The sequence below is a fragment of the Hippocampus bargibanti genome, linkage group LG04 (genome assembly GCF_051943395.1).
Source record: "Hippocampus bargibanti isolate YZ-2025 linkage group LG04, ASM5194339v1, whole genome shotgun sequence".
Taxonomy (NCBI): domain Eukaryota; kingdom Metazoa; phylum Chordata; class Actinopteri; order Syngnathiformes; family Syngnathidae; genus Hippocampus; species Hippocampus bargibanti.
In genome coordinates this window covers 25355556-25369002 of record NC_142737.1, presented here as the reverse complement: position 1 = coordinate 25369002, position 13447 = coordinate 25355556, and the positions used below count along the sequence as shown (strand labels likewise).

The 13447-nt window shown below is 43.7% G+C and overlaps 1 protein-coding gene across 1 annotated transcript; it reads right to left on the bottom strand.

Moving 5' to 3' along the window:
• Positions 1-6931: 6931 nt before the first annotated feature.
• On the bottom strand, positions 6932-12474 carry neff1 (neuronal intermediate filament family member 1). Its single transcript, XM_088994858.1, has 4 exons — positions 11624-12474; positions 9411-9728; positions 9130-9254; positions 6932-8709 (listed from the first exon to the last, which is right to left on the bottom strand). Exons 1-4 carry the CDS (start codon positions 12371-12373, stop codon positions 8406-8408), a joined length of 1497 nt encoding a protein of 498 aa, XP_088850984.1. The 5' UTR covers positions 12374-12474; the 3' UTR covers positions 6932-8405.
• Positions 12475-13447: the final 973 nt, after the last annotated feature.

The following is a 13447-nucleotide window of genomic DNA, read 5'->3' as shown; positions in this document are numbered from 1 at the left end:
ATGACTACCGCCCGGTCGCACTGACTCCCATCCTCATGAAGTGCTTCGAGCGGCTAGTTATGAACCACATCAAGGCTGCCCTCCCCCCCAACCATGACCCCTTCCAATTTGCATATCGGCCAACCGCTCGACCGATGATGCCATCTCCACTGCTCTCCACACAGCGCTCACCCACCTGGAGACCAGAGACTCCTACGTCAGAATGCTGTTCATCGACTTCAGCTCAGCATTCAACACAATCATCCCCCAACAACTCACCGATAAACTGAGCAAACTGGGGATCAGCACCTCCCTGTGCAACTGGCTGCTGGACTTCCTGACGGGGAGACCACAGGCAGTCAGAGTTGGCGACAACACTTCCAGCACCATCACGCTGAACACAGGGGGCCCCCAGGGGTGTGTGCTGAGCCCCCTCCTCTTCACTCTGCTCACGCACGACTGCTCACCATCATCACCCAGCTCCAACCTTTTCATAAAGTTTGCGGATGACACGACTGTGGTGGGCCTCATCAACAACGACGAGGAGACAGCCTACAGGGACGAGGTCAGCCGCCTGGCCACGTGGTGCAAGGACAACAATCTCCGTCTGAATGTGGAGAAGACGAAGGGGATTGTTGTGGACTTCAGGAGGGTGCGCCCCCAGCATGCTCCACTAACCATCGATGGTGCTGCAGTGGAGAGAGTGAGCAGCACCAAGTTCCTGGGAGTGCACTTATCCGAAGACCTGTCCTGGAGCCACAACACGGCATCAATGGCCAAGAGATCCCACCAGCGCCTGTACTTCCTCCGCAAGCTCAAAAGAGTTGGAGCCCCGACCCCCATCACGACCTCCTTCTACCGCGGTACCATAGAGAGCATCCTGACCAGCTGTATCACCGTGTGGTACGGCGCCTGCACCGTGTCCTGCCGTAAGACTCTGCAGCGCATCGTGAGGACAGCTGAGAAGATCATCGGTGTCTCTCTCCCCCCCCTTCAGGACATCTACAACACCCGCCTCACCCGCAGAGCCATCTGGATCGCTGGCGATCCCACCCACCCCTCCCACAGCCTCTTCAGCCTGCTGCCATCGGGTCGGAGACTGCGGAGTCTCCGAGCCAAGACCAGCAGGCTCAAGGACAGTTTCTGCCACCAGGCAGTCCGGAGACTCAACTCCCTCCCAGCCCTGCCCAGCCTGCCCCTTCCCACTGCCACACTCACCGAACTCTGAGTACACACTACATGCTGTACGATCACCCTGAACTCTATTTATTTCTTCTTTCTCATTTTTTTTCTGCAAGACCTCACTTCAACCCTTTCTTGTTCGTTTTTGCATTACTACATTACGTCACTTTATATACGTCACTACCTCACTTTACATACGTCACTGCCTCACTTTCCATACGACACTACCTCACTTTACATACAGAAATTACATGTATTGTCTGTTGTCAATTGTATGTCTTTTTTAGCCACGTTATAAGTGCCTTGCATGTCTTGCACGCTGGGTCCGAGAGGACATTAATTTCATCTGTGCTGTATGTCATGCATATTAGCATATTTGACAATAAAGCTGACTTTGACTTTGACTTTGATATATATATATATATATATATATATATATATATATATATATATGGCCAGTACTACCAATAAGACTTTAGTTTGCTGAATAAGCATCTTGGATAAGAAGCGAAACGTCCGACACCTTCAAAGAAGTACATATGACGGCTGAAGAAACCTTTTCATCCATTGATTGTTTTTTTTTCTCCTCGTCTTTGTGCTAGTGCTTTATGTTTTCACGTCGTCTGTGTTTCCTGGTCTTTGTTTGACCAGCGCTTTGAGTTGATTTTTGTCTGTCCGGAGTCACGTTCCAAATTAAATGTTATTCTTCAGTACTCCTGTCTCCGTCTGTTAATTTTGGGATCCAGCTACCTACTTAGCTCCCAAATGAAGCGAGTCTTCTATTCACTTTGTTTGGACGTGACACCGATACAATCTGCAATTGGGGACAATGCCCTGACAAATAAAGTAACAATGTTAGACAACCCCTGGATTTCCTTGTCACTCAAAACATGGGACAGGATAGTTGCTCAAAATCACTTGAAAGAGGAGGTAAAGATCTTGAGATCCAAACCTAAAAACCAGGACACACGATTTGAAAGATGGGGTCCTCGAGGTTCAACAGCGCATACTGCACATTTTTATATAAAGGGAAAATAAATAGTTTTCAAAATCATAAGAAGCAGTTTGGTTGGGACACAGAGGATTTTTACAAATACCTTCAGCTCAGACACTATATTACACATATACAGAGGGGAATGACACAATCAGGATGGGAAAATACTCCGTTAAAAGTATTTATGAAGGCTTATAGGAGCGGCTCTAGCCAGAAACTCATCTAAAAAATGTACAAGGGTCTATAACAAATAAAGCAAAATTCACTGCATATTAAACAGAAATGGGAACGGGATGGCAACTTACTCTTAAATGAAGACGTTTGGGAACATTTCTGTGAGATACAATGGAAAACTTCAAGCGCATGTGTCTGGCGAGAGTTTTGTTGGAAAACGCTTATAAGAGTATTTGTCACCCCAGCCCAAAAGAAACATTACACAAAGTCTTCAGCATGCTGGCAGTAATGTGGGTGCCTTGAAGCAAATCATTTTCATATATGAGCGTACATCCTTGGTACCTTTTCGCGGTGAAGTACATAAAATTTTACATCATGTTTTTCAAATGGACATCCAATTTAAATTTGAATCCTTATACCTTGGTGACATTACATCAGGAAATGTTTCTAATAATATAAAATATTTATTTCAGATTCTAAGTGCGGCTAGCAGAAAGGCTATTACAAGAAGGGGGTTAAAAACCTGAATCACCTACCATCGAAGAATGGTTCAACATACTCTATGATATGTTTAAAATGGAGCGGATTACATTTGCTTTGGAATCACAGTAGGAACGTTTTTTGGAAAGGTGGATGAAGTATATCACACTAATATGACCATCATTTGTTTAAAGGCAAGCACAGTGCCGCCCCCCCACTCTCTTTACTTTGTCCTATTTGAGTCTGCATTTAAACCCCCCGTAACAGAAAGCATTATGAGCCAAAGTAATTTACCCCCAGCCCCTTGTTTTCCTCTTTTTTTCGCTTTTATTTCTTTGTTTTCATTTTATTATATTGTAAAAATAATCGTTACACAGTTATATTATCGAATGCATTACGCTTTCTTGCAGGTGCTGTCCTTACATGTTTTGCATTACTCACCTAGTTTTGGTTATTTTAAAATTGAACTATTCCAGCGTAATAACAGGTGTAGATGTGAGCTGTATGCTTTTTTTTTTCTTTACATTGACTGAATGGATCCGTGAAACCATAATAAACTGTAAATTGCAACAACAACAAAATAACCACAGTAATTGGATGCACACTCACCCACACACACAAAAATTGGGACTGCAGTGAGTGTAACTGTGGCTCCTCACTGCACTGTGACATGGTGAATATTATACATTGTACAGACTGAATACATATACTCACACTCTACTGTTGGTCCAAGACAAGTGATATCCTGCTTCTGGACAATGAATAACAAAAACAGCACTTTTAGGTGCAGGGGAGTTTTGTAGCTCCTCCAGTTCTGCAGAGCTATGGGACATCTGCAATGCAGAAGTCTATATATAGCAGTGGAGGTAGAGGGCAAGGGAGACAGAGACAGGCCGAAGGATGGAGGGGTATTGGCAGAGAAAAGATGACACTTGAATGAAATAAAAAGAACCATGTTTACCTGTACTATACACACACACACAAATCCCCGATTTCCCCGACACACCTATTTTTTTTTGTCAAGAAAATAGGAATTCTTTTTAGAGGAATATCCTTGAGACATGTGCCCAAATGTCCAATTGTAAGTCAGCACATGAGACACTGGTCAGTAAGTCGGTAGGTGTCAGTCACCTAAAATCATATCGCAAAGAGTAAATGAGCAGGAGGATTACAATTGCATCCCCACAACACTAAATCTGCTGAGTGAAGCACACAAAGCATCACCACTGGATCAAGGGCAATGCTTCAGCAAGCAGCACACAAGATGCCGACTACATGGCATTGATCTGACCTCTGAATTTTCAATGAATCTTCTTACTTTCGCATCAATATCGTCATAACTGATTTATTTGTCTCAGGGTACAGTGAGACCTCAACTTACGAACTTAATTGGTTCCCAGACAGTGTGTAAGGCGAAAAGTGTGTATCTAAAAAAAAAATCACATAGGAAACCATTAAAATGGGAATAATCCGTTCCCGGGTTTCCATAAAATATATGTTTCAACTAAATAAGCCTTAAAACTACACACAACATACCTTATTCTATGTATAATAAATGTGCTATTGCAGGGGTGTCAAAGTCATTTTTTGCCGCGGGCCACATTGTAGTTATGGTTTCCTCTCGAGGGCCGTTATGAATTTGGGGAACCCATTAGAATGTTTAAATCCCTTCAAATATTACATATAGAGCACACAGCAAATTAATGAATAACTCGTTTTAAAATCTGAAGTCAAGAATAATGACTTTTATTGTGGTTGACATCCAAAAATATGAAATTTTGGCTCAGATTTTAGCAATCATCATGGAATTTAACAAGTTTGATTTGCTTTCGCGGGCCGAAAAAAATCATGTGGCGGGCCGGATTTGGCCCGCGGGCCTTGACTTTGACACCTGTGTGCTGTTGTATTGTAATGAAAGAAATACACTGCATTGTATCATGAAGTCACTTTATTTACATTTGTGATGGTCATTGATGGCTTGATGGAATGGCGTTGGAGGTCAAAGGTCAAAGGGAATTGCTGTTTGGAAAGAGAGGCACATTACCCGAGGACTGTAATTAAAGAAATAAACTGTGCTGTAAAATAAAGTTTCATTTACCTTTTTGATGGTCGTTGATGGCTTATGGAAGGAGAGTCACCTTCCATAAGGACTGTTGGTAACTTAACCTCTGGTGTGGCTTCTCTTCTTTTTTTCTTTGGAGACTCCTCATCATTTTTGCTGATTAAAAACCTCGTAATTGACACCTGTTGCTTTCTGACTTGTAAGGTCTTACGAAGCTGAGGCATCACATTATTGTTCATCATGTTGATGATTGTCATAGCCACAGTTTTTTTCTGAATGGAACTGTTCGGTAAAAGCCTGCACATCATTCCACTTTGCCAACATTGCCTTTACGAGCTCACTTGATGCTGCAGCCATCTCCTCCTCAGATGTTCTGTGACTGGCTTTAAAATCCTCAATAAGCGCCGAACGTCCAGGTTGACGCATGGCGATATCGGCGTGAATTAGCCGTGCTTTCTCGCATAAAATAGCTTTACTCACGCTGTCACTGGATAGCTGCTTTTCGTTAATCCAAATTAGCAGAAGTTTTTCAACTTCTTCGATTGCCCGAGACCGTCGCTAGGGTGACAGGCAAACAGACCCTATTGGATTGCATTGGATTGACCTTTATTAGTCTCGCAGTGGAGAAGTTTACTTTTCACACCAGCAAAGTTATGGAAGGAAAAGGAAAGGTAGAAGTTCATAAACAAAATACATGAGCTGCTGGAAAGGCAGCCACTTTCGCGGCGCTCATCTTGAAGTCAAAAGAACAAAATAACTAAATATGACACAATGACAAGGACGCAGTCATTCAATCGTAAGAACTTCCTGCACCCTCTATTCCAGTTGATTCTAATATTATTCTTGTTATTGTGCTGTAGCTTTAACATCTGTTTTTGATAGAAACTATCCCAGCTGTCTACAGGCAGCATTCCGGGTACACCCTGAAGAAACGTGTGAAGAAATGGTGTACCCAGAGAAAACCCACACAAGACTGTTGAGAACATGCACCTCCACACAGGAAGGCTGGAGCTGGGATTCAAATCCTCAACCTCTGCAAAGCAGCTGTGCTAACTGGCAACCATTGTACCACCATTATACTGTAGCTTAATCTTACACACACGCACACTCACACACACACACACACACACACACACACACACACACACACATACACACTCAATGGCTGTGATTAAATTGTCACAGGTGGTGTTGGCGGTAGCAATCCATCTGATCTAGGCTCATTCCTCAGTTCAAGAGGAGATCAGGCAGGCAGGTGATGAGATGAGGTGATGGTAACACTCAATAGCCATCCTGCTCCTCGCTCCATCAACAAAGATGCACCGATTCCAAATGGAAATAAGATTAATATTCATCTGTTAAAATGTTTGTCACACACTCGCCAGACATTCAGCAGACGGTCACCTGTACTTGTTCAAAATTTATGAGGGGCATTGAAAATATTTTCCCCCCTCTGTATAGCCTACATCCATGGTGATTTTACTCAGAAAAAGAAAATATAGTCTGTTGTGTCAATGTCATTAGTCCAGCCTTAGTTCCCTCTCCTCTATGTTTTTCATGTTATACCAATCAATCTGAATCTAAACCTCAGTTTGACTGTACCTATTGTGTCATCATCTGTGAATGTTGAGAAAAATATGCCTATCCTGACAAAGACAGGGGTTGAAAGTAAATATTTCTGGGAAACAAAAAACAAAAACAAATACAGTACTCGAGTAGATCACTGATATCTGAAAACATTAGTACAGTAACACAGTACAGTATATGTGTTTTGTTTTTTATTGCCACTTCACTGACGCCAAATGTAAGTTTGCTTGGGGAGAATATGGTGGTCGTAAAATAGTCCTGAGGGGGATTCTTGTGCAGTTGGGATGGTGAGAAAAGGGCATTTAGGTCTGTACGATCTGATTGCAATCCCAACCAATCTTTGTTGTTGTTGTTTTTTTTGGGTGGGGGTGGTGAAAATGACTCCTAACGTCTACAATGTATGCAAAGATGTGGCAAACATCTTTGTATGTGTTTCTAGAAATGCTTGTACCAAAAGAAAAAAAGTCGCAGTACATGTTTGGATAATAAATGGCTTTATTTGGCTCTGAGAGAAATATCACTGCGTTAGCTATCAGCATGTACAGCTCCAATTATGTAGAAAGGAAATCACTAAGCGGTACTCCTCTACTACTCCAGCGTTGGGTACGGCAGCGAGTGAGGCTGTGCTGTAGTTTTTCGTTTCAGTTATGGTGAAGGCAACAAGCAGATCAAGATTAGCAATCACAGGTGCAGTCTTCAAGCTTTGAGAATTAGGCCATGCATTTGTGCCTTTCGTTTCATTCATTTGTCACGGAGAAGGTTGCCCGAGCAAGGGAGACATGATGAACGGCGCTGTGACTCACATTTCAGGGTCGAGTCAAACCAAAACAAGAAGAACAATAAAAGGTTGAGGTGAAAATAGCCCTTGGACATCCCATCGAACCATGAACCATCTGCCACATGCAGTCTCAGTGGAGGGCTTTCAGTGTCACTGTCAGCTGCCTGCCTCTAAGCCATGCTCACAATGCTACATTCAACGAAAATATCGCCATGATTGTTTGACAAGTGCATGACAACGAGGTTGGTTCTCACAAAGAAGGACAGAACAGAAAGAACGCAGGTAAATGAATCGAAGGAAGACACTTGATAAATGACTTGAAATAATCAACTGTACCCACAGTTTGCGTTTCACTCCATTTCGTTTTTGAATGCACACAGACAGTTTGGTATTATCAATTTCTTCATTTAAGCAAATAAACACATTGTATATTTTATGAGTTGTAATTATTACTGCCTTTTGGCATTGCAAAGCAAAGACCAAAAGGGAAAAGGTGAAGGATGGTTGGCTTTTATTTTCATGTGGTAGAATGTGATGAGGGGAGTTAATGACAGGAAGGAAGATCATTCTTTAATTGTGGGACACACAAGGTTAAACCCAAATGGAAGCAATTCATTCTCCTTTACAATCCAGAATGACAAACTGATGTTATGCAGTGAGCTGGCACTCTTTTTACCCCCCCCCCCCCCCTTACCCCAAAAAGGCCAGACCCCCAACTTTTAACTGTCAAAATCTAATAGCGCCGTAAAAGTTGGACTGGCTTTTTGTGTCATGCTTTGTAATTTTTTCTTTAAGTGTGTGTGCTAATATGTGCATGTTTTATTTTGATTGATTGATTGATTTTTTTCAATGTTCATGATTGGCATATTAATTGCTTTTGTATAGGAAATGATTGTTGTTTGAAAATTGTTCAACCTCTTTACGGCATCATTCGATCTGACCAGGTGTAGATGGATCTCATTCATGTGCTGATTCAGGTACCCCCATCTAAATGTGTCATCTTTTACAGGAACACCTTGCAAAGAGACGAAACCAATAGAAAAACAGAAACGTGTGCGCGTGTGGGTCTGTGAATATTTGTCACTGTAGCTTACAAGCAGGAACGATGATGATGATGATGATGATGATGATGATGATGATGATGATGATGATGAAACTACATCAGCAGTTTATTTCTTGCTGGTCTTCTCAGTGGGACTTTCCTTCTTCTTCTCCTCCTTCTCATCCTTCCCTTTTGGCTTCTCCTCTTCTTCATCCTCCTCCGCATCACCTCCCTCATCGTCATCCTCTCCCTCCTCATTCTCCTCATCCTCCTTATCCTCTTCTTCTCCATCCTCTTCCTCTGGCTTGGACTTCCTGTACGCACCCAGGGAGTACGTGCGGGACGACATGTAGGAGAAGCCGGGGTAACCGGACTGCACCATGGCACCACCAACGGAGCTTAGGCGGCACTCCTCGCCTTCTAGCAGTTTCCTACACACCCAAGGACCAATGCAAGAGATTATCTTTGTTGCACCTGACAAATGGGGAATCTTAAATGTGGGGGTGACCCAACGTGAAATAACTTCAACTGTGGATATAAACGTGATATCCAGATTATGAATATGCAAATACACAGTCAAAAACAATTACGTGAAATTGCGCTAGGTCAACTCCAAGTTTCCAAGCAACAAACTTTGGTAACATTTTAAGTTGGGCATTTCAACCGAATGCTATGGTGAAAATTGGCTTTTGTGCAACAAAAACAGAAGTGTTGACGGAACTTTTATTGAATGCCATTTTAAAGATGCAAGGATAAAACAATTTGCTGCCATAAATGTCAGTCATTTATAATATAAAGTTTACTCTTTACTCCGCATTCCTATCAACTGAATTGTTTGAAATGTTTCAAACCTGTAAGCGGCTATTTCAATGTCAAGTGCCATTTTGACGTTGAGCAGATCCTGGTATTCGCGCAGGTGACGGGACATTTCTCCTTTGGTGCTGCGCAGTGCAGCCTCCAGCTGCTGAATGGTATCCTAGAAACACATAGATTGGCGTACAGTCAAGAGAAACATCAATGGAGGTTATCATCCAGATTGTAGCTGAAACCTGCATTCAGCAGTTCTGTGTAGTGTTTGCATTTTGTGAATTGTAGTTTGAATCATTCAATACTTCCTGTCCTCGCCTCCTACCTGCATGTCTCCACTTTCGTTGTTGTGACGATCCTCCATCTCGGCAATCTGCCGCTCTAGGGCCTCATTATGACCCCTGAGGGCCTCAATCTCCAGTGTGCGGGCTTGCACCTGCCTGCGGTACTCTGTCAGCTCCTCCTTGGAGTGCTTGATGGCATCCTGGTTGCGAGCGGCGGCCTCGGTCACCGTTGCAAACTTGGAACGATACCATTCTTCTGCCTGGGCCTGGTTCCTACATGACAAGTTCTCATACTGAGCCCGAATGTCCTTCAGGGCCGCAGCCAGGTCCGGTTTGCTCATGTCCATCTCCACTGACACCTGGACAGAAGAGGCCTCAACAGTTCTGCTGTTTGGTTTTCAAAGACATTTTAGATTCCCATTTTATAATTGCACTTTTGGAGGGCGTAGGAATAGTCGAGCTGATGATGCTTGTGTTGCATTAGTTCGCATGTGTCAAAGTCAAGGCCCGGGGGTCAAATCCGGCCCGCGACATCATTTTTTTCGGCCGGTGAAAGCAAATGAAACTTACATGATGCTTGAAAATGAAAATTCCATGATGCTTGCTAAAATCCCAACCAAAATTTCAGATTTTAGGATGTAAACCACAATAACAGTCATTATTCTTGACTGAAGATTTGAAAACTAGCTATTCATTAATGTGTTGTGCGCTCTATATGTAATATATGGAGGGGATTGAACCTTCTAATGGCTTCTCCAAATTCATAACGGCCCTTGAGAGGAAACCATGACTACAATGTGGCCCGCGGCAAAAAAAAAAAAAAAAAATGACTTTGACACCCCTGCATTAGTTCATCAAGATAATTAAGATGCCTTTAACCGGCCAGTGAATGTGCATTTGAATTGCTGGTGGGTGGATGGTTGGAGAACTGAATTGAATGGTGAACTGATGACTCGAGTGCTTCTGCTGTGCAGTCACAAGCTCACATGGCGAAAAATTGCTTGCAGCAAAATGGCAATACCCTGGAGAAATCAACCTGCGACAAACATCTCTCACTATATTTACTGCACTGTAAATTACATTTCCTCAAAGAGGTCTTGAATTGGCCTTAATTTAAACCTGCTTGTACGGTACAGACGTATGAAAAACAGATTACAAGTAAATTACCGGTATATATTTGTAATATATTGTTGCTGTGAAAACCTGTTTTAAAAATAAATGTTGATTACGATGTTGCTAGGAAAATATCTTTTTCAGAAGTTGCAAAGCGCAAGTCAGGGAGCCTGTCCTGACTACTGCGGCTTGAAGAGACCACACCCTTCAATGATGCGTTTTTTTCACAGCTATTTTCAACCATCCCTACTCTTTCGCACACCCCTCTTCTCAACTGGAACTGATTTTCCCCACGGAACACACGTTTCAAATTCAATATCTGATTACAAATGAGAACATTTCTCATTTGTAATAAATAAGAGTCATGCTGTCAGTCTTTTCTTGATACCAAACCCCTCATTGCAGTAACGGTAACAATAGTAAACCATTACTGTATTCTTCACTTCTTTATATGATTTCAGTCAGAACAACAATCACTACAATACAACCTGTGCCAAAAATTAGTTTGGCACTTCTACCTTAGAACTATCAATACAGTCAGTTAAAATGTATTTCTGTGATGCTCAGTATAGTACAGGATTCACTTCTCCGTGTGATATGCAGTGAATGCACCATTTCCTTTAATTTAATGAATACAACCCTCCCAGAGCTATTACTGTTTTTAATTGGATAATGTGTATGGGATGGATGGATTAATGGATGGACGGTCGGATGGGTTGGAAGGATAGTTACATTTGAAAGTTGTCACCGGTCATAAGATCTTGCTGTCAAAAGGGTGGGACCACGGCTCTGAAGTACAGGTATAGTACAGTGAACTACCGCAGCCGACCTTAAATTGGCTTGCGTAAAGGCAAATCGCGAATTGAAAAAGCAATAAGAAACGACTGGGTGGTATATTTCTATTCCAGGGTGGTATAATATTAGATAATGTGGCATCTGTACATGATTAAAATGCAACATGCTGCAGAGCTGCAGTGCCATTACGTTACTTTGTTGCAGCTCCCGCTGTTGTTCAAGGGAAATATAAATCAAGATGTTCTGTGCTGTGCAAAACTGCTGCGCAGCACAATATTGCGCTTCATATCCTCGTAAAGTTTGCAAAGTCGACTAATAAATTGAAGTATTCTATGGCTGCGCCTACCTGCGTGGCCTGCAGTGACGACTGCATCTCCTGCAGCTCCTCCTCGTGAACTTTCCTGAGGAAGGCGATCTCATCCAGCAACGACTCGACTTTCTTCTCGAGCTCCAGGCGCGCCAGGGTGGCGTCGTCCACGTCCTTGCGGTAGCCCTTCAAGGTGTTCTCCGCCTCCTCCCGCAGCCTAATTTCCTCGTCGAGCTTCTCCCGCAGGCGCTCGAGAGCCTCGTTCATCTGCTCGCAGTCCAGGTGCATTTGGTTCTTCTCGTGGGTCATCTCCTCGACGCGCGCGCGGAGCTCGCGGATCTCCTGCTCGTAAAGCTCGTGAAGGCGCGACGGCTCGCTGTTGCGTTGCCGCAGCAACGTCACCTCCGCTTCGAGAACTTTGTTCTGCTGCTCTAAGTTGTGCACTTTTTCGATAAAGGACACGAAGCGGTCGTTGAGTCCCTGCAGTTGTTCCTTTTCGTTGGTTCGGATGATCTTGAGTTCGTTGGTGACCGCAGTGGACTGGCTCAGGTCCACTAGGGAGTCCTGCATGGAGGACGAGAAGACGCGACCGGGTGCGGCGCTCCTGCGGTAGCTGCTGGACGAAATAACCGAGGGGGAGCCATAGGTGCGACTGCTGTACCCGGAGGAGTGCACACGGGACGGGCTGCTGCTGATGCTCCCGATCATCCCCGCGCGCCCGGCACGCGGGACATCGACGAATATCTTCCGATAGGAACTGCTGCTATACATATCGCTTGAGTAACTCATGTTCTCTTTGCCACTTGCTGGTGTGTGCTGAGCCGGAAAAGTGGAGCGGGTGTGAGACACAAAGTGAGTTCAAGCGCGCTGTGCATGCGGTGATCGAGTTCCACGCAGGTGCTTTTATAGGGAGGGGCGCCAACGCATCATCGGTGGGTGCAGGGGAAGCGATTTGGGAGGGGATCTGCTACCCCATGCAGATTCCTCTACCCTCTTGGGAGACAAGAATGTACTTATTCAGCGCCTCTTTGCTGGACATGGACACGAAACTGGACCAAACAAAACACGTGGGGCACATGTGTCCTTCAAAAATTCACTTTCAAGGTGACGACATGTCATTAAAGCAGGTGATGACAAAGAAAACACAAACGATTGTCTTATTGCCACAAGGAAAGTTGACATCCCTGGACAGCAAATGTTTTTTTGTATCTGCTGTCATTGCAGAAATGGGATCGACGAGGGACCCACAGCTGTGCGCCGGAGTGCATTTTTGTTTTACTGCAGTCTACCCCCACCCCTTCCTATCTCTGCCTCTGCATTGAGACTTAACACTTTTATGAAATGCACTTGCACTCCCTTCAAACGTGAACACACCAAATGTTTGATTGTTACTTGATTTTTACCAGTCCTTACTTGACTATAGACTGGCGACCAGTCAAGAATGTACCCTGACTCCCCCCTATTGACAATCAGGATAGGTTCCAGCATGATAAGCAGTTCATACCAGTGCAGGGCAGTGAGTGTCTACACAAAGTGTCACACAACAAATCAGTTTTGACTGTAACCCCAAGGTCACAGCATCAATAATATTCAGTCATCATGTGACATTGAAGTTATGTCTAGATCTTCTTTCTGGCCTTGGTCCTTAACCAGGCTGATCATGAGAAGAGACCACACCCTTGCACTCACACAGCCTGCAGCCTCGCCACCTTGATACAATGAGGATGAGCCAGTGCAAAGTCACTGTCAATAACAATATTTCCTATGTGCCTTAAATTATCAACCGCATTCCTCTCCATACATTTTATTTACGATTACCCATAATAGGAAGTACAAAACACTCATTGGCCATCATTGTTTCAC

Bases quoted from the DNA above. Each gene is read 5' to 3' on its own strand.
- neff1 (XM_088994858.1), bottom strand. From the start codon at position 12,373: ATGAGTTACTCAAGCGATATGTATAGCAGCAGTTCCTATCGGAAGATA. The intron at 9,255-9,410 runs GTAGGAGGCGAG...ATGTGTTTCTAG, and splicing joins ACGAAAGTGGAGACATGCAG to GATACCATTCAGCAGCTGGA. The intron at 8,710-9,129 runs GTTTGAAACATT...TTGGGTGTGTAG, and splicing joins ATTGAAATAGCCGCTTACAG to GAAACTGCTAGAAGGCGAGG.